The sequence below is a fragment of the Euprymna scolopes genome, chromosome 17 (genome assembly GCF_053919585.1).
Source record: "Euprymna scolopes isolate OS-2025 chromosome 17, ASM5391958v1, whole genome shotgun sequence".
Lineage (NCBI taxonomy): Eukaryota > Metazoa > Mollusca > Cephalopoda > Sepiida > Sepiolidae > Euprymna > Euprymna scolopes.
This window is the reverse complement of record NC_136498.1, coordinates 80,879,780-80,905,489: the sequence shown is the minus strand read 5'-3', so window position 1 is coordinate 80,905,489 and position 25,710 is coordinate 80,879,780. Positions and strand designations below refer to the sequence as shown.

At 33.0% G+C, this 25,710-nt stretch overlaps 1 protein-coding gene across 9 annotated transcripts in view; it reads right to left on the bottom strand.

Annotated features, from left to right (window-relative positions):
• The window catches only part of LOC145296834 (oxysterol-binding protein-related protein 9-like), a 203,012-nt gene that overhangs the window by 82,883 nt on the left and 94,419 nt on the right, over nucleotides 1–25,710 (bottom strand). For 5 of the 9 annotated variants that reach the window (XM_080142948.1, XM_080142950.1, XM_080142949.1 and 2 more), the window contains 2 exons: nucleotides 9,684–9,734; nucleotides 4,707–4,787 (listed from right to left, as the gene is read on the bottom strand). In XM_080142948.1, coding sequence (XP_079999074.1) covers nucleotides 4,707–4,787; nucleotides 9,684–9,734 — 132 coding nt within the window. The remainder of the gene's footprint in view (nucleotides 1–4,706; nucleotides 4,788–9,683; nucleotides 9,735–25,710) is intronic. The other 4 variants (XM_080142952.1, XM_080142953.1, XM_080142954.1 and 1 more) reach the window with 1 other exon arrangement.

The window sequence follows — 25,710 nt, the reverse complement described above, 5'->3', positions numbered from 1 at the left end:
TAATATAAACAATTATATTAATAAATATATTAATATAAACAATTATACTAATAAATATATTAATATAAACAATTATATTACTAAATATATTAATATAAACAATTATATTAATAAATATATTAATATAAACAATTCTACTAACATTAATATAAACAATTATACCAATAAATATATTAATATAAAGAATAATACTAATAAATATATTAATATAAACAATTATATTAATAAATATATTAATATGAACAATTATATAAATATAAGCAATTATACTAATAAATATATTAATATAAACATTAACCAATCCATTCTATTACATTTTCTCTCATAACAGTCTTTTTTAAAAAAAAAAAAGGATAAAAATTTCAATTTCTCTATTTACTTTTTAAATGAGAATGACAACTCAGTTTAAGCACACATTACAAAGTGTAGAGGACCGTTTCTTTTTTTTTAAGACTAATTTTAAATTTTTAATGTGATTGTATATTTAGTTATTAATTTCACAAAATCAGTTCATACATATTTTGCCTATTCAGACTACTAAGCCCTGAAATTTCATTGACCAAAACCATTAGGAATATAACAACCAATATACAATTCCTCTTATTAGCATATCAAAAAATTCCAAAACTTGATTTGATACTTAGTGACTGTATGTTTCTCACTTGTACATGACTTTGAGAGATATTGAATTTTTTTATAATAAAAAACTTTTTACTGTTAATCAAATAGTTATTGAAATCAAAAATAAAATAAAGAAAAACTAAAAGGATTTTTGCATTAAGCTCATTTAAAATAATTTCTAAATACAACTATTTTTTTCTATAAACCTTCCACCCAGCCAATGTCAGGCAAATATATTTTTAATGATTCATTAGATTATTTTTTTTAAAATCACATTTTCACTTTTATGCTAGTGCAATTATTTAGGTAATAATATAATTTTCTTCTATAAATTCTTGCGAACATAAATACTTTTATGTTTCCTGTTTCAATCACATCAATTATCTTGACTACAAAGGATTTCTTGCATTGACACACAAACATTATATGTATATAATATATAAAGCCACAGAAATTAGGAACCTGTGATTTGTGGAAAATTTATAACAGGGTAGTAAATAACGGGCAATCAACAATTTCCCCATGATCCAACAACCTTGAGATTGTTTACATGGCAACCAAAAAAGCCAATATGTTTGCCTGACGGTTTGCCCCCATCTATACTTTGGACCTAACAAACCACTCTCTCCCAGATTTGCAGGCAGAAACTACGCTCAATGATCTGAAAATCACTTCTTCCAAGGTTCATAAAAATATCATAAAATAACCTACACACCTCAAAGGTATGTAGCTCTGATCTCATCCAGGCTATATTATTAAAAATGCTGTTGAAATAGCCCCACTTTTCTTCAAACTCTTCAACAAATGCCTTACCGAATCTTGCTTTCCTGGCCACTGGAAAAATAAAATTGCTTCTGTGGTACCAGTTTACAAGAATTCTAGCAAAAGAATTGTCATTAAATTATCGCACCATTAACCTCCTCCTTCTTCACTAAAAGTTTTGAATCCTTAATCAAGTACCACCTCATAAATACTTCTTTTTAACCAACAGTATGGATTTAGGAAAGTCCATTCTACTGCCAATATCTTAATCGTAATCTCTGAGCTTATATACCATGTACTGGATAAGGCAGAGGAGGCTCGGGCAGTAACCATAGATATATTTTAGTTCTTTGATAAGATATATCACAATGGTCTTCTCATGAAAATTAAATCATATGGTCTTACTTGAAAAATTCCTAACATAACCAAATCTCTTAAATAAGAGAAAAAAATCCAAGTTGTCCTCGATGGTCGTACACCAAAACAATATGATATAAATGTGGGTGTGCCTCGGGATCAATTCTTGAACCTTTATTATTCCTCTTATTTACAAATGACCTCCTTGATAAAATTGTTTCCAACATGAGTATATTTGCTCATGACACTATGCTCTATACCAGACATGAGGGAAAACAAATGAATAAATATCTAAAGAAATGGGTGAAACCTTAGAGAGAGACCTCCAGTGTGTAGTGGAATGGGAACATTCCTTTAATAATTACAAGAAACCTTTTCAACCATCAATAGTCATGGCTATTGATAAACTACCTGGAAACTTTGTTCAAACTCCTCAGCTTAATAGGGAACATGAATTGAAATAAATACATTGAAGCCATTGCCAAGATTGCTGTGAAGAAGGTGGGCTCTCTCTACCATGCTAGAAAGTTACTTACACCCGAAAGTATTCTGTACCTCTACGTAGCAACTATTCACCTATGCAAGGAGTATTGTTGCCACATTAGGGCTGATGCATCTGCTACTGGTCTCTCACTTCTAGACAGGATTCAAAGAGTGGTCAACCTAATAGGTCTTACATTATCAACTTCTGCCCCATCAACAAAATGTTGCATCAATTACAAGTATTTTAATGAAAAATGCTCAAACGAACTCCATGCCCTTGTACTTCCCTCAACATAAATACCCTCAACTACCCAAACAAGTAGCAAAATCCCACCTCTACACTGTAAAGATTTCTAGACACAGGACATCTGTCTACTCAAATAGTTTCTTCTCTCAAACGGTTAAGACTTTGAAATTCTCTCCCTGGTCCCTGCTTAAGTTAAAGTCTAGTGTGAACAGACATCTTGCTGCTCAACTCCCTAGATAGTATCCCCACAAATTTTGTCCCAAATACATACAAGTGCCACTGTGCTTTGTTTGGTTGGTTGTTTTTGTTTTATGGCATATCAACCCTTTTCAGTTTATTTAATGCCAAATCCAGTGATTTTGAAGAAAGATTTTTTAATAGAATTTTTTTTTTCAAATCAATTTCTATTTAACCCATAGTTGGGACCCTAACAGGTACTACCACTCCGAGTCAGAGTGGACCTGGGAGAAATGGCAATTAAAGGGTGGCTCCACACTCCCCAAAGTCCGCAAGCTGGGGCCTCACCATCGGATATAGTTTAAGGTCGTATCCAGGACTGCTTTGTTTGGAGTGAAAAATCAGTAAGTATATATATATATATATATATATATATATATATATATATATATATAGTGCTCAACTTCAAAGAATATCCTAATCACACAAAGTGCAACCGTTGTTTTCCTTTTTCAAAGTCCGCTCAATAATTATGCAAAAAAATGTAAGACAATGGACCTGGATGACAAAACTATTAAGGGTGTAGAGATGTTTTTTTTACATTGAGATTGGAGCAGGTGCTAAAGTGATTGCAAAAATTAGGAGTGGATGAAGTAAGTTCAGAGAATTTTTGATATTACTAACCAGTAGCCTTAGCACTATCAATCAAGGGAAGATTCCATCAGGCATGTATATGCAGTGTAATGGTGTAATGATGTATGAAAGTGAAACCTGGTCAGTGAAGGTGCTGCATGGAGAGAAATGATATGAGAACGATATAATGGATGTGTAATGCAAGTCTTAAAAAATGGCAGGTTTACTGATCTCAGAGAAAGATTAAGTCATATATAGGGAGAGGATTGCAGAATAGGAAACTTTAATGGTATGGTCACATTAAATGAATGGATTAGAGATTTAAAGCTAGTAGGTGTAGAACAGTTGAGGTAACAGGTTTAGTTCAGTGGAAGGCTAAAGAAAATATGGAAAGACATGATAAAAATAAACTTGAAGGAAAGAGGGATAAACAAGGACCTGGCCAAAGATACGCTACTTTATAAGCACATTTTTTCAAGTAATTCAATGCATGTTAGCATATAAAACAGATGCTAAACTGAATATTATGATGAGGGCTATCCATTTTTATTCAAAAGTTTTAGTATGACATTTTTTTTTCCTAATCCAACACATGTAAATCTTGATATGTCAAAACATTAATGACTCAAATCACATTTCTAAGTGGAGATTTACACTTCATTTGAGAAAAATATTTTTTTTGTTTGGATTTCTTAACAATTGTAAAACTATTCAGAACCAATAAAAATTAAAATTATCATGTAAAAATAGAATGTGAATACTCCCATAAACCTTTCCAGCTTATAGAGAAACTACATGGCAGATATGTTGGTAAAACCAGTTTGTGCCTATTCTTCTCTAAGCCAAACCATCATACAGCTTCTCAATCGATTTGTTTTCTTATCCAATTTCACTCAAAAGTCTCAAGTTGCCCCACAAGCACTTGCAAAATGTTAAGCTAGGACCCATAATAGAACAATTAAACGATTAAAAGTGTAACTTTTCTAACCGTTTGATTGGAAAATGAATATCGATATACATTTAATAGAAGTTGCCACCTAAAATGTTATAGAATGTTTGAAAACTGTGAAGTGAAGTTAATAGTTTTTAATCAGTTGTATTGCGAAATTTGAGAAAAAAGTTGCAGATGAATATGATGATTTGAAATACAAAGTGTTTTACTGTTCGAAAGTTGAAAGAGTATATATATACAAGAAAAATTATTAGTAGATATTAAGTATATTACAGTAGTAGATGATGTACACGTTTACGCCAGGGTTCTTAAATTGTCTTTTGCACATCAACTGCAAAAAGATATGCTTCGTTTTAAATTGTAACAGAAACAATTTAAAATTACTCCTTTTAATCAGTTAATATTTTAGTAAATTAAAGACAATTATAAATTACTTTATCACTAAATAAATATTTATTGAAATGTTTTACTTACGTAAATTGGCAATAGGGTTGGTGAGTATTTGTTATGTTTATATTCTCTTTTTACTTCAACAGTTTTTATTATCAAATTGAACTGTAAAGTAAATTTACAAAGTTTAATATGAAAAATCAAGTTTTATTTGAGAAAAAGAGAAAAAAAACTATTGTATAGAGTTTAAGGAAGTAATAAATATCTTCCTTGTGTTTAATTGGTCCTAAAGTCAGAGTTCAGTGTTTAGATTAGAAAAATACTTCAACATCAAAATGGCTTATATTTACTTAATTCCGTGATACAAGATTTTGAAATACAGTATATATAGTAATATGCAAATGTCCAGTTTTAAGTATTTCTAATTTGCATAATTTTTAAACAGTTTCTAATGAATTAATATTTTGTAATATACATTTGTAATTTCATTGTAACATTTTGTTACGTATACACAATACTTTCACTCATAGTAAAACATCTGTCACTAAGATGCTGAGAATAGTTGCCAAAAGACGAAGGACCCACAAAAAAAAAAAAAAAAATCTATCATTATATTATCTTTCAATGAAATAGTGTAGCATTGATTCTATTATCATAAGACCATCTTTATAAAGAGTGGAACGATAAAATTGTCACCCTAGACAACATGATTCCATTTCTGTTTGATGAAAACTGGTTTTCTTTTTGTTGCAGACCATCTGCTAGTTGGCTAGTTGTGTACAAATACCAAGAGCGATAAAGACCTTCTATCATGTCTGAAAGTGACGCAATGTTCAATGAGCGAGATTGAAGATGTGCCACTGTACAACTCATGCTCTCTATCAATGCAAGTTATGACAATTAGGACCATTGCCAGCACCCTCAAAATGCATTGCTGGATTGCCATGAATAACAGGGACATGCCTAGGGTGATAAAAAAGTTTCCGGCCACAGTTATGATCTTTGGTGTGGTTTCAAGTGAGGGGCACATCATACCACCTCACATCTTCGAAGTCAGCTTGAAAGTCAACACCAAAGTGTACCTGGATGTGCTGAAGAATGTGGTGATCACCTGGTGTAATCAGGTGACTGCTGGCAGATTCTGGGTGTGGCATCAGAATTCAGTGCCACATCCCAAGAGACCCAGGCTTGGATTCAGAAGGAATGCTACAACCTTGTACTCTTTTCTCACTACCCCACTCACTTTTCCTGATCTGAATCTGCTGAACTACTGCATTTGGTCACATGTTGAGAACATCACCAACATGACCTCCCACAACACCAAAGTCAGCCTTATCGGTGCCATCCGCTGAATACTCGCCGGGTTCCTGCCTGTGCTTGTGAAAAAGGCATGCTTCCAGTTCTGGACCCGTATCGAGGTGGTGATTGAGGCTGAAAGCGGCTACATTGAATAGATGTAAGCTCTACTACATAATCAAATTACCTGATTGGTTTTTCAATAAAAGTTTTAAAATAAAGATGTAGTGTCATTTTTTTTAGGACGACAAATTTATCGTTCCACCTTGTATAATAGACATATCACAAGAAACTGCTAAATATGATAAACTATTAACTCCTTGTCTTAGCAATACACATGGCAGTTAAAACGCTTCGCATAATCAGAGATTTCAAGGGATTTCTGCTAAAATAGTCATATTTTAAAAACCAAAGCACTTTAAGTCTTCAAAATACCACCGTTTTGTTCAGAAATGAATATACTTTCAAATGAATTAGTCAATAATAACATACATTATATATTTTTAGAGTTTTAAGCAAATAAAGTGATAAAAATGTGAACATCATCAAACAACATTTTCGGTAAGTTTTTGTAATGAACCCCCCCCCCCTGATTTCTAAACATTCATACAGTGTTTCTGTAAAGAATTTTTTAATGAAATTTGGAAATTAGCCAAAAGAGATGTCATTTTTAATAATTTCGAGTCTCTGAAATTTATTTGACGATTCATTTTTTGTTGTGTTAAAAAAAAAAGATTTCAAAACGGTGAGTATTGAAAATTTTGAAAAAAAATTTCTTCGGACACTCACTATTAAATAAAACAATCTTTTTACTATGTTTATTCTTAAAAAGATGATTGGACAGCGTTTTCTCTAGTGGTACGTAACAATTTAAAAACATAATATCCGAAAAAATCGTTATGAATTTGAATCAAGACTTCTGTAGTATTAGTGATAGTAGCTGTATCAGCAGCAGCAGCAGCGATAACATGGCGTAAACAGACGTTTGTTTTTGTTGTTTATTTTTATTTCAAATCGATTTTTTTTTTTAATTGAAAATCTGGTTATAAATAAAAATTTTTACATGTTAGAGCTATTTTGTTATCAACCATACAAATATTTTTAAAAATTGGGTAGTAGTAAATTTTAAAATATTTTAACAAGTGAAAATGTGAAATATGATGTTTTGGTTCACGATTACGAAGGTAACACACTTCTAATTTTTGTCCCTTAAAAAATGTTTTCAGTGAATTATTATCGAATGGAAACTAATCTACCCGATTATTAAAAATAAAATATAAAAAATAATCAATATTTAAATATTTGTAGGAGGTGCTCAGTTAAAAAATAAAAACGATAGGAAAAGACATGAAATGTAATTAAAAATCGAAATAACATTAATTCAAAGTTTTTAACAATTTGTCAGCTTTAGCAAAAACTTGTTTCTTTTTTTATATTTAAATAGAATTTAAATACTTGATATTTTTCCAAGCATCATGTTTTCTGTTAGAGGGACGTCACTTTTTTAAATAACATTTATTTTTGTCTGTTTGTCATAATTCTTGTAAAGTTTAACAATAGGTATCAAACACTCTCTTAAAAAAAAAAAAAAAAAAACTTGCTTAATTCTATGTCTAATCCTAGGTATGAGTGGCAAGCCTCCTCCTAAAACCTTTAGCCTTAACAATAACGCTAAGTACAAGTGGCAGAGCTCCCCACTAAACAAACTTCCTCTGTGAGTTCATATAAGCTAAAAAAAAAAAAAAAAAGCATAAAAACGTTTAAAGAAAGTGCACATGATTAATCTCCCATAAAAAAATAAATTGGTCAACTGTCCTAAAACGCTAGGATCATCTTGAAATGGTGAATTATTTTACATTTATGTGAAACCAACCCCCACTCTAAATTCTAAAATTGTTTTTGTTTTGTTCCTATCAAGTCTTCAGGATGTTCACACATAATTTTCCATAACCTTATAATTAACCCAAAGTCAGAGTGGCAACCTCCCCACCTTCTCATAATTGCACAAAGACCCTCTTAAAACCACGCATAATCTCCTTTTAGAAAACAAACAAAAAAACACCCAGGATTTATCTATCATAGGAAAGGGGGGGTACCTACCTTAAACGCTCGAATGATTCAAAATGGGAAATCATTTTATATTAAATTCTAAAATAATTTTTGTTTATCTTTTATTAATGTTAATTATTTATTAATTTATTCAAGTTGGTCAGATGGGGAAAGGTAGAAGAAGGTATTAATCTCCAATAATACCAAAGAAATATTGCACTATATTCATTTTTAACCAATCCTAGATTTCGATTTTAGTTTTTGGCACATAAAATGCATTACAACGAAACTTTGAGTTCTCTAGCTTCTTTTCTTTTAATGAATGCATGACATTTTTAAGCAACCGCAGCATATTTATGTGAATTTACTGCAGATTATTTGGAAACCATTTATTTCTCAAGATTTTCAGTAGCATATTCAGATTCCTTGCACAAAAATACACTTATATGGCAAATTTCATTGCTTAGTCTTGTGTTTTAACAAAGATACAGCATTTTTACTGAAAAAGTAGTGCAAAAAATGTGACAAAACGCATATGGTCTTAAAGAGGGGAAAATATCCAAATACGCAGGGCATAAAAATAGTCATAACTTCCTTGATTCTTTTTGGATTTTAAAAATTTAAAAAGATTCTTTTTTAGCTTATCAAGCTCTTTCTATATATACCAATATTGAAATATTTTAAGCCATTTAAATTTTTTCAAGTGTATTGCTACTTGTCTAAGATATGAGAATGCAAAAATTATGTAACTAATACAACTATACTAATATAAATTCTCTAAAATATTAGTTTTCCCCTAATTTATTTGCACTTGTATTAATAGATATATTATAAATTATAAATATTAAATTCTCATTAAATTATTAGCATTATATAAAAAAAAAACCCTAAGTATTTTAAGATGCATGTACTGCAAGTTTATCTTATGTCAATCACACAAAACTGCTAATAGGCAACACTTAAAGCTCTGAAAACCTAGTACCTCTTTGAAAAAACAAAACTCCCAGAATAAAGGAGTGTCAAGAGAAGAGCAAAATAATATATAAGTATAGCAATATAAAAAAAAAATCAATAAAATAATATATAAGTATAGCAATATAAAAAAATCAATAAAATAATATATAAGTATAGCAATATAAAAAAATCAATAAAATAATATATAAGTATAGCAATATAAAAAAATCAATAAAATAATATATAAGTATAGCAATATAAAAAAAAATCAATAAAATGAACCATAAAAATAACATGAAATAAAAGAACTTTAATTCTTTTGTTATTTTTATATTTTGTTGATCTTTTTAATAATTATATTTAATATTATTAATTATATATTCATTTTAAAACTTCAACCTTAAAATGACCCACTATAAAACAGGACTCCTTTCCCCAGTTAAATCAAAATTGGCACCTTTACAAGTCCCTGGATGTTTTCAATCATTCTCAAGTTGATCTACAGAAGTGACTGTTTATAATTTAAATAAATTATTACCAAGAGCTACAATGAATTGTTGAGTCTTTTCCATACACTCGTTTTAATGTTATTCTGTACTTTATAGGGAGCTCTTTAATTGAATTTACTCTGCAAAGGACTCCTCGGGGATCATCCTACATCCAGCCCACTTGGATATACCAATTATTTATATGAAAGAACAGCTTGAAATTTTAAAAATATCAAAGTTAAAAAATTTAAATCTTAAAATTTTGTTTACTTACTTTGGTGATCTGAAGCATCACGATAGTATGTTTGATAGATTCAATCATTGCCTGTAAAAAAAAATAATATTTAAAAACTTAAATTATGTGACATGTTTAAATTGTTTTAGATTTAAACGAAATAAATCTTTAAAAAATATCTTTCATTCACTATTCATTTTTGTACTAGGAATAATAAACTTATTGAAGATCATAAACAATTCAAGTTTTAATTTTTTCCCCTGTATTTGTTGTATAAAAACAAAATATTTCATGCCAATTTATAAAAACAAAAAATTCCTTCAATAAAATATTTTTAAATCATGGAATCAATAATAAACAGATGGTTAATTTGCAATACTGCAAATATTTGTAAATAGAAAAAATATTTAAATTTAAAACATTCTGAAAACAAATACCTTTACGCATTTATTTATGAAAATTAAACTTTAGTTACAGAAGACCCAAATAACCTATAATCTTGTACATTTCTCGAGCTCTCCAGAAAGCCAGCAAAGTCTAACATTAACACAACATTGGTATATATGTATACTCTCAATGCTTCGGCATAGATTATTTTTCACATTCTTTTTCTGTTGACTTCTTTATCCACCTTCTCCAGCAAACAGAGTAATTATCGACAGTTAACTGATTAAACATGTTTGGTTAGCTTAGTTGCAACTTTCACTCACCTAACAGATACAACACTAAGAAGACTCAAACTCAAAATCAATAATGAAAGGTGGAGAACCAGAGTTAACACTTTTTTAGAAATCCGGATGAGGAGAAGGGGTAGTTTTGTTTGTTTTTTTAACTGACTATAAAGTCAATGTTTTTTTTGTTTTTTACAGATGACTCCCCATTTCTGTCTTCAATTTAGAACATAATTTAAGTTCCAACAATTCAAAAAAAAAATAACATTTTACTAGATTCATCTGAGCAAGAAAAAAAAAATACTTGAATATTTTTAGCACAATTCTTGAGAAAATAACCAGGTATCAATTCCAAAATGAAATTCAATATCAATTTATTGAAAACTAGCTGGACGCCCAGTATTGCCTGGTCATATAATACACTTAAACAGAATATTTTAATTTATGCAGATTGCATATGTATTATTATAGAATTAATCCCCTATTGATTATTATATTACGAGGAATCCTTCTGATTAATGCTTAGTTTTAAAATATGCAAACGAAGAAATGATTTGAAAAGATTTTAAATGGTACTTCTTTTATCGTAAATTGGATTCATTAATAAAAAAAAAAAATTAAAATAAAATGGTGAGTTACACCTGGGCTTGAATAAGGGATCATTCGATCTGTAGTCGAATGCTCAAGCATTGAGCTAGATCTCCAGATTACAATATATCTAGGGGAGATTTTATTATTTCCCTTGGCCAGTGTAACATAAAATATTCCCTTGTAAAAATTATTTTTTTATCTATAAGAGAGAATATTTTTAAGATAGGATTTTTTCGATTTCCGATACTTATCAAATGAATTTCTGTACAAAACATATGTTAGTTCAGACATATAAATTACCTTTGTGTGAATTTTGCAAAAGACAGGCTCAGCCATTTCGGAACCTATGAGCAAGGAACTCACACACACACACACACACACACACACACACACACACACAAAGTGACTTTCATATAAGAGTGAAGATAATGACAGCAAATTCAATTCATAGGAATTAATCAGAAAAAGAGAAAAAAATGCTAATCAACTAAATTTTTTATTATGCTAACCCTTTATGAACTTTGTATTTTGACATTAGTATGTCACCATGTTTTTTGGTGATTTTTTTTTTTAGCGTATCAACCCTTTTCAGTTTATCCAATGTCAAATCTAGTCATTTTAGTTAAAATTCACCCTAAAATATTACTTAACCAACACTTATCTACTTGGTCATGTATAAGATAATACAAAAGGATTTGACGTATTTATAAACCTAACCTTTGTATTAATAAAACTATCAGATATGATGTGTGTGTGTGTATTTCTTGTCTAAATGTAATTTTAATACACACCAATTTTTTTTATTTACTATTAATCAAATATTTATTAAAATTAAAAATAAGATGGAGAAAAACTTAAGTGAATCCTAAAAACTATTATTAAAAAAATTTGAACACATGACTATGTAAAATTATATTTATAAGGATTGTAATGTTGAAACAAGAAACAGTTCATCTAAATGAATAAATGTGAAAGTTGTTTCTAAGACTGCACAATTTTATAAAAAGTTTTGAATGAATTACAATTTTGTACGATTCATTTCTAATTTTAAATATATTAATTTCAAACATTTTCTAATGATTGTCACAATTAGCTTGGTTAATAAAATGAAAGGCTGAAGACATGAACATTTAAGTTTTAATTCCAACTAATGGTGTCCTTAATATATATATATATATATATATATATAATATCCAGAGATCAGACATCAAACTTTAATTCCTAATATCAATTTAATACTTTAACTTATTATCCTATTCCCAAACTAAAATATGAATAATATTTTAAATCAAATATTAACTCCATTTCAAACCAACCAGTTGCAAATTTAGTTGCTTCCACTGCATGAAATTTTACTTATCCTTTCTTCCAGTAACAATGAAATGGAAAGCATAGTAATGTCCTTTTAATTTATTCTGACGAGTGTAATTTTTCCGTAGATATATTACCTTTAAAAACCATCCCATGAACATTAACTACCCATGCGGGGTCGCAGAAATACCTGGTTTAGGATTAACCCTCTCGATGCTGATGAACCCATAGATCTTCTCAGGTCATCTGTCTAGAAGAAGAAAAACTCTGAAGCTAAACCTAGGAGTGGGAGGCCTCTTCAGTCCTGGTCGATGACTTTCCTAGAGCTGGTGACTCAAACAAATTACCAGTTTGCAAATCTAAACTGTTTAAGGAGTAGATAGGCTCTGTCTATCACCCGGCTTTCATACTCCTTCTTTGCCAATTAGTCAGGCGCAGAAGTGCGAGCACAGGAACTCAACAGAAATACCCAATGTTCGACCTTGTTTCCTGACAAGGGCATTGAACGCCGCCCCCCTCTCTCGCCACATTCCCATCCCCTAAAACTGGGCACTTTGGCGGCGCTTGAGTGCCATGTATGCCAATGCAATTGGATTGGGTTGATTTTTGTCTGACGGGTTGAGGGTACCTGTTTGTCAATTCCTGGCTGCTGTTTCTGACTGATAGTACAGGAGCCCTAACTCTTTGGTAGCTCTTAGAGCGGCTGCTCCATGAACAGTTGCATAATATCGGGATGGTTGTAGTGCCATGTCGTGCATGAAAAATACCCTGCACCCATCTCTGGTGGGGTTATTCCGTGTCAAATCATCCAGGGCTTGACACCCATATTCCCAGATCTGGCTGTAGTTTGCACTGCAGATAGAAAATATAGAAACGAAGAAATCCTGAAAATTTGAGCACATAACTCCAAGTGGTTCCCGATTTAGAGCATTTTTTGTTTTGGCATTAGTCACATAATGTGACACCCAGACGACAATTTTGTGACGCCATTTCCTTGAATATTTTCTGATTGGAAGATCATATGGCTCTAAAAATGAAACCTTATAGAGATATTAAGGGTTTTCGGATTTTTCCACATGTGCCTCAAAATCGAATAAAAAAAAAAGGGTATGGCTAGCATGATAATGCATTACTTTTTCATATATTATTTTTAGACATAATAAATTATCTCTGGACCAAAAATGGTTAAAAGTTCTTGTTTTGTTCATTCACAGTTCCTGCTGAAATTCGGGTATATTTTTGATGATAATGAAAATGAATTAAATTGTTAAATGGTTAAAAGTTCTTGTTTTATTCACTCACATTGTTGGTTGAAAGTAAAAACTTTTGCAAAAGCTTTGAGACATTTCAAAAACTTATGTACACTCATTTTCTGCCTTTTTGGCTCCTCCCCTTGTTCCTTTTCTTATACAAAAGGACGCAATTGTGATAAGGGCTGTTTGTTTTAGCTAGGCTCCTCTTTGAGTAAACATACTATTTCATATACAAAAATGGACTTGAACTATTCCCTGAAAAGTACCTTCATGGGACGCAACCAGTTTCAATCTGTATGGGATTAAGTCAGGGAGTGACCATTCGTGCCAAATTCCATAAATTTCATCTTCAAAGAGACGTCCATTAAAAGAAGTGAACATGTAAAAATTGGTAAAAGTATGTTAAAAGATAAAACAGTTCCAGTGAAATGGTATTCAGAAAATAATGGATTTCACAACTAAAGTCAGCATTCACCATTTACTTATATTGCTGAGTTCTTTATGCCATTGAAATGCAAAAATGATCTTTTTTTTATATTCTTGGTCAGTTATTGTGCATGTCCTTCGGTAAATGTTGTTAGGGATACAACACAAAGAATTTTCTTGATGGGAACAAACCATGTATCATCAAACTGTATGTCTTGCGTCGTCCATGGAGATGCATGAACTTGACAGTTACATCACCTTCCTCTGCATTTATTTCATTCACGATACCAACCTACTAGAAAGAGTTATAAATACAAGTTATATATTGGATTAGTGTGATGTCAGATATATAAAGAACTGATTGCAAGTTAGTCATGAATATCAATATATAGTTCATCCACACTGGACAACTTATGGCCAATTTGTGATGTTGACAATGGTACAAAAAGGTGACTAGCTCTGGTTCCTGGCACTGGAAAACCTTGCTTCAAGCGACTTTCTCACCTTCCCCATGGTTTCTTTACTGTTCACAAAGAAACGGATGGCAGACATCTAGTAGATAGCAAGCATGGCTTTATAATCAAAGATCTAATTATTAAGAGGCCATTGGAGTGATTGCTTAGCCACATACCGTTTTACTGAACCATCAATTTCATCACAAGGGGATTTTCCACGACTGGTGGTGAAGAAAACCTACTCACCTTCAATACCAAAGTCCTTCTTACGCAAGCATAAATTGATGAAATTCTTGAAGTTTTTGTATTGAGCCCTGCAGCCATCATTTGTTCACATGCGGTAATAAGGTCTGGATTAAGTGAACAGTCAGTGTTTGAGTTCGATACACGAATGCAATGTCATGAGTTTTGTCATCGGAAATAAAACACAATGAAATGTGCTTTGGCTGCTGATCAGAATCTCGGTAGTAAATCGCCACTGAGTGCAGGGTACAATATTCATTGCTCCAATGATAACTTTGAATTTCGTCTTCTATTAAAAATTGAAAGTTTTCTCGAAAGTCTCCCAGAACAAGGACCTTATTGGAACAAAAATTCTATTTCTTTTGATTCAAGTATCTGGCACTTGCCATTTTGTTAGATATGCGTGTTTAGTAAGATTATCAATGGCGTCAATCAACAGATCTTTATATTTTGCATATGTTAATGTTGCATGGCTGGTTGTGTCCCATTGACTAAAATGAAACTCATCACTGGGGTTCATATCATACAGCTCCTCATCCAAGAATTTCTGCAATGCTACTCTACCAGGGCAGTTTTCACAGTAATGCATCATACACTCTTTATTCACAAACTAACTTTGAAGAATCACAAACTAACTTTGAAATCAAATAGTTGTAAATGATGTTCCACTTCATGACATTGACAAGAAGTTTTGCATTCTGATGTATGTCACAGAACAGAATGTATAGATCCAGCTAAAATACACCACTTGCAACATACAGTTCATACAAATTACACACTATCAAGCGTTTTGTTTGCGAACACCCTTTGCTATACTAACAAAGTCCTTTTTACCTCGTATTTGGCGGCTGTATTCATCATCCTCATACATTTGTATTATCACGTCGACTGTCTCTGGGGAAAATCGAATTAAATTTTGACAAAATACTATTTGTCAGTTCTCTGGCAGTTTGAACAACATAGATACCTTGAAGAATTTGGAACTGTATTCACGAGACCAGAAATCAGGAGCAAGTGTCATGATTTGGATTTGATCAGGAGTTGAAGCGCTCTTTAACTTCTCTTTCATCAGATAATGTAATCAATCCAGTTCTGCTGCTTTTTCTCTGGTGTCTGTTTCACTGAGCATTAATTCTGCACATTCAGTTCACCAACGCCAACTTTATCACCATGTACATGTCACTTTTAAATGTTTCAACAGTTTGTTCTAACTTCCTTTTGATGTTATGAACATGGCTATGAGAAGCAACACTGTGCAGAACTACAGGGGAAACATCAATAGATACCAGTCTCGCATTCAAGGTTTTTTTGTGAAGTTTTCACAGAACTCACAGGTTCGTAGTCTGGATCCATTGTGTCATCAACTGTCAGACTGACATATTTCTTTGTGCACTAATAACAAAGAAAGTGACCTGATGTTGCATTTTACCTTCTTGCCTCCAGATTTTTGCCATCTACAAAGATATTGGTCATTCACCTTTGACCTCTTGTGCTGTAAAAATCCATTACAACACTTTGTGGTCTTTGCTTCATCACAAACCATATTTTGTTCCATCACAAACAATATTTTGGAAATAATGTTGGTGATGGAAGCAAATGGTTGATAATTCACCTTTACTTTGTTTCAGCCCAACTCTCTACAACAATGTCTCAACAATTCCAGTTTTCTGAAAAAAGGTAAAAAAGAAAATTAGAAACTAGTTGCACTACATTTTGCTTCCATGCTTTTTTATAAGAAACATGAGTTGCCCTCCTAGTGCAAGAAGTTTCTTAATTTTTGAGACGTACTTCCAAAAATGTCTTAATTAGTTTCTAAATCGAATTTGTCAAGTACTATGCAAATGTAGTTTAAGGATTTTTGTAAGGTATTTTGTAAGGTAAACACATTGTAGGTGTGAATATTGAGGACGTTCTGGTACAAATATACCATTTTCACTTTTTTCACGGAGCCAATAAGGTAATGTAGGATTTGTTTCTTAACCCTTGCAAAACCATGTGTTCTTTTCTGAAGTGCAAATCCAGAATTTAAAAATGTGTATAAACCCCACGAAACACAAGAAATTGAAACAATTTTATATCTTTGCGTTCCTTAGTCTTCTTAGATCACATATCAACAAAAATTAGCCGGGCTTTGCATTTTGTTGATGTGCAGTGACTTCAAGAAGTATGGTCAAGTCAAGAAATCTTGTGATTTTTTTTTAGAAAAATGCCGATTTTCAGGAAAACCATTTTTATTTAAGTTTTGCTACTTTAATTAACATTTTATGTTTTCAGATAGATTCCACATAGTTTGGAGTATCCCATCATGAAAAGCAATAAAATTTTGTATTTTGACCATTTTAGGTCATTTTTATTATTTTGGAATTTCTGAAAAATTTGATAGGGGTTACTCTCAAGGACACCCCTGGAGAAAAATTATTTTGTAAATTTGATTTTTTCACACCTTATGATAGGTTAGAAATATTCAGGAAGCTATATAAAAAATCAGAGCAAAAAAAAAAAATCACATTTTCAGGAAAATATAAACAAAAGTTTTAAAAGTTGCATCAAAATCCCCCCCCTCGGTCTTTTGAGGGTTAAAAAAGTTTCTCAAGAAGTTTCTTAATCAAAATTGTTGGCTTGAGATAGTACTAGAAGTTTCTTAAGATTTTCACCATCCTATTACTAGTTTCTTATAAAACGGCTTCTTATAAAAAAAGCATACTTTTATCTGGCTTGGTGTTTCCAACCCTCATCAATTAATCTTGAAGACAGCTAGGTCATTGAAATTGTTACCAGAACTTCACTGTTTTAGTATCCGGTTTACTTCAAAATTTATTCCAAAATTAAGGTGACATAAGTTTAACACATGTTTAAATTGATTATCACATCCAATAGAGGGAAGGTATATTTTTCATTATCATCAAAAATATACCAGACTTTCAACAAAAACTGTGAGTCACACTTTTTTTTTTTTTTTTTTTTTATTATTATTATTCGATTTTGGGGCACATGTGGAAAAATCCAAAAACACTTAATATCTTTATAAGACTTCATTTTTGAGAAAATCTGATGCCATTTTGGATTCCTTGGGGCAAAAAACTTATCTGTATGAATTTTTAGAGCCGTACAATCTTCCAATCAGAAAATATTCAAAGAAATGACATCACAAAATTGTCGCCTTATTATTATGTGACTAATGCCAAAACAAAAAAGCTCTAAATCGTAAACCGCTTGAGTTATATGCTCAAATTTTCAGGATTTCTTAGTTCTTATATTGTCTATCTGCAGTGCAAACTACAGCCAGATCTGGGGATATGAGTTTCAAAATCCCATATTTCTGGATGATTTGACACGGAATGACCCGGTGGGCTTACCCAAGGCCATAATCTTATAGATGAGGATTTGGTTGATGGTCTACTTGTGTTACATGTTTGGAATTCTGCACAATCACTTTGTCCAGCACCTCTCATCCTAACTGAAACTTTTAAATAAAATAAAATGACAGTTCAATCACAAGTTATGATTAAAACAGGCTTAAACTCAAACAAAACCAATTTGCTTCCTCCCTTAAGGTTTGCATTTACGAATATCCACAGGCTTAGAACTAATTATGATGTTGAATCCTTTCTTCTAACAAACACCACAGTTATCTTAGCACTGTGAAACTAACCTACACTCCTCCATCTCCTCTGACCACTTTAACATGCCTGGTTATCTCCCACTTTGCCGTAAGAACTCAGACAGACATATGCACGAACTTGGAGTCTATATTCGAAACACCCTCCCCTTGACTAGAGAATCAAAACTAGATTCAGACGACCACGCCTTTATGTGCTTTAGACTTAACCTGCAACATAACATTAGTTACTTTTATTTCCTCTACCATTCTCCCTCAATCCAGGACTGTTTCCTAATCAACCAAATCTCTGACAGCATAGATGCAGCACTCTTCCTCGATACTAATGCATAAGTACATGTATTTGCTGACTTCAATGTCCACCGCAGTAATTGGCTTGGTTTCTATGCTTACAGATACAGCTGGTAGCATAACACATAGCTTCTCTATATCTCATTCCCTATCACAGATGGTTACGTTTTCGAAACGTTTCTCAGATCAGCAAGATCAATATGCTTCACTTCGAGATCTATTTCTGACCACAGTTCCCGATAATTGTGTAACAAATGCCCATAGCCCACTCGGGAATGCTGATCACACTGCGATAATGGTAGAAATTACCCTTGATTCTCATCAAAAACTGAAGAGCCATTGCTTAAAACAGCAAGGTATTATAAGAAGGTTGACTGGGAAGCCATCAGGGATCTCATCAGAGATGCCCCTTGGAGAAATATCTTTTCTCTTCTAATGAACAGTGTGCAAATAAGACCACTGAATGGTTCAAAACAACAATTGGAGCACATGTTCCCATGCGAAAATTCTATAGCAAACCCCACTCTCCCCAATGGTTCACTTCTACTTGTGTAGCAGCCATTGCTCAAAGGCAACATGCATACCGCAGATTTAACTGACATAAGCCCAGTACAAACAGGCAGAAGCATATAGCCGCTAGAAATAATTGTAAAAAAGAAATAGTGACAGCTAAGAGAGAATGTATCGAAACCACCAGAAAACGCATCAAAGCACAGAAATTAGGAACCTGTGATTTCTGGAAAATCTACAACAGTGTAGTAAATAATGGTTAATCAACAATTCCCTCACTATCCAACAATCATGAAGTTGTTTGCACGGCATTCAAGAAGGCTAACATGCTTTCTAGTCGGCTTGCCTCAAACTCCACATTGGACCCAGCAAACCACACCCTCTCCGACTTTTCTTTGCAGACTGACACCACACTGGATGCTCTGAAAATCACCCCTTCTCAGGTGCATGATATCATAAAAAAACGTACACACCTCAAAAGCATGTGGACCTGATCTCATCCTGACAGTGCTATTAAAAAAATGTTCTGCTGAGGTTGCTCCAATCCTCTCCAAAATTTACAACAAATGTCTTAACAAATCTTGCTTTCCTGACTACTGGAAAACTGCTTCTGTGGTACCAGTTTACAAGAATTCTGGTGAAAGAACTGACCCATTAAATTATCACCCCATTAGCCTCCTCTCGCTTTTCGCCAAAATATTTGAATCCATTTGCCATATAAGTGTATTTTTGTGCAAGGAATCTGAATATGCTACTGAAAATCTCGAGAAATGAATGGTTTCCAAATAATCTGCAGTAAATCACATAAATATGCTGCGATTGCTTAAAAATGCCATGTATTCATTAAAAGAAAAGAAGTTAGAGACCTCAAAGTTTAGTTGTAATGCATTGTACCAAAAACTGAAATCGAAATCTAGGATTGGTTAAAAATTAATATATTACAATATTTCTTTGGTATTGTAGATTAATACCTTCTGTTACCCCTCCCCATCTGACCACCTCTCCAAAATATGTGATTCTACTTTTATAAACATTTGCATGTGAACAACTTGAAAAACTTTAATAAAAGATAAACAAAAATTATTTTAGAATTTAATGTAAAATAATTTCCCATTTTGAATCATTCGAGCGTTTAAGGCAATTACCCCCCACTTTTTTCCTATGATAGATAAATCCTGGGTGTTTTTTTTTGTTTGTTTTCTACAAGGCGATTTTGCATGGTTTTAAGAGGGTCTTTGTGCAATTATGAGAAGGTAGCGAGGTTGCCACTCTGACTTTGGGTTAATGATAGGGCTAAGGAAAATTATGTGTGAACATCCTGAAGACTTGATAGGAACAAAACAAAAACAATTTTAGAATTTAGAGTGGGGGTTGGTTTTACATGAATGTAAAATAATTCACCATTTCAAGATGATCCTAGCATTTTAGGACAGTTGACCAATTTATTTTTTTATGGGAGATTAATCATGTGCACTTTCTTTAAACGTTTTTATGCTTTTTTTTTTTTTTACGCTTATTTGAACTCACAGAAGAAGTTTGTTTAGTGGGGAGCTCTGCCACTTGTACTTAGCGTTATTGTTAAGGCTAAAGGTTTTAGGAGGAGGCTTGCCACACATACCTAGGATTAGACATAGAATTAAGCAAGTTTTTTTGTTTGTTTCTTGTTTTTTTTAAGAGAGTGTTTGATACCTATTGTGAAACTTTACAAGAATTATGACAAACAGACAAAAATAAATGTTATTTAAAAAAGTGACGTCCCTCTAATAGAAAACATGATGCTTGGAAAAATATCAAGTATTTAAATTCTATTTAAATATAAAAAAAGAAACAAGTTTTTGCTAAAGCTGACAAATTGTTAAAAACTTTGAATTAATATTATTTTGATTTTTAATTACATTTCATGTCTTTTCCTATCGTTGTTATTTTTTAACTGAGCACCTCCTACAAATATTTAAATATTGATTATTTTTTATATTTTATTTTTAATAATCGGGTTGATTAGTTTCCATTCGATTATAATTCATGGAAAACATTTTTTTAAGGGATGAAAATTAGAAGTGTGTGTACGGTTCGTACACGTGAACCAAAACAATGATAGTTCCCATTTTCACTTGTTAAAATATTTTAAAATTTACTACTACCCAATTTTTTAAAATATTTGTATGGTTGATAACAAAATAGCTCTAACTAAACGTGTAAAAAATTTTATTTATAACCAGATTTTCAATTTAAAAAAAAAATCGATTTGAAATAAAAATAAACAACAAAAACAAAAGGTCTGTTTACGCCAGGTTATCGCTGCTGCTACTATCACTACTACTACTACAGAAGTCTGATTCAAATTCATAACGATTTTTTTTTGATATTATGTTTTTAAATTGTTACGTACCACTAGAGAAAACACTGTTCAATCATCTTTTTAACGAATAAACATAGTAAAAAGATTGTTTTATTTAATAGTGAGTGTCCGAAGAAAATCTTTTTCACAATTTTCAATACTCATCATTTTGAAATCTTTTTTTTAACACAACAAAAAAACGAGTCTTCAAATTAATTTTGGACACTCGAAATTATTAAAAATGACATCTCTTTTAGTTAATTTCCAAATTTCATTAAAAATATTTTTTACAGAAACACTGTACGAATGTTTAGAAATCAGGGAGGGTCGTTACAAAATCTTACCAAAAATACTGTTTTATGATGTTCACATTTGTATCACTTTATTTGCTTAAAACTCTAAAAATATATAATGTATGTTATTATTTACTAATTCATTCGAAAGTATATTCATTTCTGACCAAAAAGTGGTATTTTGAAGATTTTAAAGTGCTTTGGTTTTTAAAATATGACTATTTTAGCAGAAACCCCTTGAAATCTGTGATTATTCAAAGCGTTTTAACAGTATTGCTATATGGAGTATTGTTGTCACATTTGGGCTGGACCTGCTACTAGTCTCTCGCTCCTGGACAGGATTCAAAGAGTCGCCAACCTGATAGATCCTGTATGATCATCCTAGTTTCAACTACTATCCCATCGATGAAATGTTGCATCCATCAACCTGTTTTACAAGTATTTTAATGGTGGATGCTCTGACGAACTACAAGCTCTTGTACCCCCTCGACGAAGATAGTCCCCCGACAAACTCAACCAGCAGTCAAATCCCACCACTACACAGAGATCCCTAGATGTAAGAAGGCCTTCTACTCTAATAGTTTCTTGTCCAGAACTGCTAAACTCTGGAACTCCCTTCCCGGTTCATGTTTTCACAACTGTACTGACATGCAGAAGTTCAAGTGTAATGTGAATAGACATCTTGCTGCTCGACTCCCTACATAGTATCCCTTCAACTCATGTCCCCGATAGTAGCCCCCTATATCAAAGTGACACTGTGCCTTGTTTGAGGTGAAAATGGATCAAAAAAAGTGGAGGGAGTGGATCTTGAAGTGAGTGCAAATTGTATTTGAATTAATGTTCAGCCTTATTTCTTTTTGAGACGAGAGCCACGATTGAAGTCGACAGATGATGTAAGTATTGCTGATGCGGTTGAGGATATCTTCCTCCCGTTGGCCTGTTGTGGTCACAATGGAGCCAAAATATTTTAATCAACCTCTCCAAAGGTTTCAGTGTAGAGGACAACCAGCAGTTTTAGGGGTACACCATCAGTATGCATGACCTTCTAAAAGGTTCCACAATCAACAGAGTCAAACACAGCAGCAAAGTCAATGAAAGAGATGAGAGTCTTGCTATGCTTGGGCAAAATCTGTATTGGCTTGACCTTGTCTATGTGTCTGATTTTGAAACAGCTTCAACGGGATGGTAGCCAAGATTTGTGTACTAATATCAATGATGCTAATACCACAATAATTATCACAACAGCATTTATCACCTTTCTTATAAAAGGAAAGCAGGACAGCAATGCCTCAGCCATGAGGGAGTTTTATGGTTTCGCAGTTATGGATGAAGATTTGGTGGAAGGTTGGGACCAATACATCTGAAGAATATTTGAAGATTTCATTAGCTATATTATTGTTTTTCAATTTTTTGATAGCATCCAAGATTTTATCAATAATGTGAGGGATGATGACAGTCATAAACCATAGAAGAACAGTTGGAATCTGAGGGGTTTGACTGGAATGGTTAAGCAGGGAGGCAAAGTGATCACTCCAACATTGAAGGCACTCATCAAGATTTGTGATAAACTCGCCTTGTTGATTGAAGATTACTTTGTTGTTGCCTTCGAATGGTCTCATAGTCGATTGATGAAACCTGTACAGCTTTCTGCTTTCACCTCCTGATGAAGCATCTATGTTTTTAGCAATTTTCTGTAATTTTCATGATGAGCTATCGCAGAGTGGGCAGTTTCGCAATGCAGTTGGAAGTCATCGGAGCTGGAACATTGAGCTTGTTTTGTTCAGTTTGTGAGCTCAATTGTGCAGCCTGATATCCAATCTTTGACATGACTTTTGGTGGTGCCAACAGTTTGTGTTACTTCATTGACATAGCTTCTGAAGGATTGCCACAGATTCTCAACACTTATGTCAGTCAGTTGAAGTGCTTCAGGACTGTTGAAACAGTTGGATAAATAGATTTGAAAGGTGTTTCGAATAGCTTCACATTTGAGCCATGATACATTACATTTCAGCAGCCAATGAGTCTTCTTATTTTGCTTTTATACGTAGATTTACACGGACCATGACATGATTAAAGTCATTGTCATTGCTGGTTTCTGTCCCACAATACTCAAGACAGCTGAGCATGCTAGACATTCAGCTTGACTTGATGAAGATGTGGTCGATTTAGTTCTGTCATTGGAGTACTAAGTCATGCATGGCATTTGGGATGTTGAAAATGGGTGCGTGAGATTAAAAGCTCATTTGATGCTGCAAGATCGAGACATTCTGTTTGAATAATGAGCCCCACTGGTAAACTGGCTGATGATATGCATTATGTATTAGAGTCTTCATTACCTTTTGAACCTTGTCTAGGAGTGAGACTAGTAGCAGATGCACCAGCCCAAATATGACAACAATACTCCATACATGGGCGAATGGTGGCCTTATAGAGGTACAGGATACTTTCGGGCGTTAGTAGCTTTCTAGTACGGTAGAGAGAACATACCTTTTTCGCAGCGGTCCTGGCAATGCTCTCAATGTAATTTTTCCAACTCATGTTTCCTGTGAACGTTAGGCCGACGAGTTTAAAAGATGAACTTTCAGATAAAGAGTCTTTGGCCATTGCTATTGGTGGTAGAGAAGGTTTCTTGTAGTTATTGAAGGAAACAAGTTTAGTCTTGGCAGCATTGAATGTGACCATCCATTTTTGTCCCCATTCCACTACAGATCAAAGGTCATCCTCTAGTCTTTCTGCCATTTCTTTGTTCATTTGTTTTCCTGTTGTGTCTGTTATATAGCGTGGTGTTGTCAACATATATACCCATCTCACAGACAATTTTGTCAGTGAGGTCATTTATGAATATTAGAGGTCCAAGGATAGACCCTTGAGTACTCTTGCAGTTATATCACATTGTTTAGATGTATAACCGTAGAGGACAACCTGGATTTTTCTTTTATCAAAGAAGGATTTAATTATGTTAAATATTCTTCCAGTGATACTGTATGATCTGATTTTCCCCGAAAAGACCTTCATACCATACCCTGTCAAAGGCCTTAGATATATCTAGAGCTACTGCTCTACCCTCCCCTGCTTTGTCAAGTGAATGGTATATACGCTCAGAGATTACAGTTAGGATGTCTGCCATGGAACGGGTTTGCCTAAATCCATATTGTTAGTCAGTCAGAAGTTTAGCATCTGTAAGGTGATGGACTAGAACTTGGTTAATTATGGACTCAAATATTTTGGCGAAAAGTAGGAGACTAATGGGGCAGTAATTTATTGGGTTAGTTCTTTCGCCAGAATTCTGGAAAACATACCACAGAAGCAGTTTTCCAACAGGGAGGAAAGCAAGATTCATTAAGGCATTCGTTGTAAAGTTTGGAGAAAACTGGAGCTACTTCGGCAGAGCACTTTTTTAATAGCACAGCCAGGATGAGATCAGGTCCACATGCTTTTGAAATGTCAAGATTTTTTATGATAGCATGCACCTGAGAAGGGTCGATTCTCAGATCGTCTAGTGTGGCATCTGTTCGCAAAGGAAAGTCAGGAAGGGGGTGGTTAGCAGAGTCCAGTGTGGAGTTGGAGACAAACTGACTGGTAAGCACGTTAGCCTTCTCGGTTGCTGAGCAAACAACCTCATGATTATTGGATAGTGGGAGAATTGTTGATTGCCCATTATTTACTTCACTGTTGTAGATTTTCCAAAAGTCACGGGTTCCTAATTTCTGTGCTTCGATGCATTTTTTGGTGGTTTCAATGAATTCTCTCTTAGCTGTCGCTATTTCTTTCTTACAGTTATTTCTGGCTTCTATATACTTCTGTCTGTTTGAACTAGACTTATGTCGGTTAAATCTACGGTACGCATGCTGCCTTTGCGCGATGGCAGCTGCACAAGTAGAAGTAAACCATTGGGGAGAGTGGGGCTTGCTATATTCCGCGTGGGAATAGTAATTAATTAAAATAAGATAAAAAAAAAAAAACTTTTCAATGATTATTAATTAAAAAATAAAAGAATGATCGGAAAACCGTAATAAAAAAGGGTACATGCACAGAGGAGATACAGGCATGAGTTTTATAAAAAGC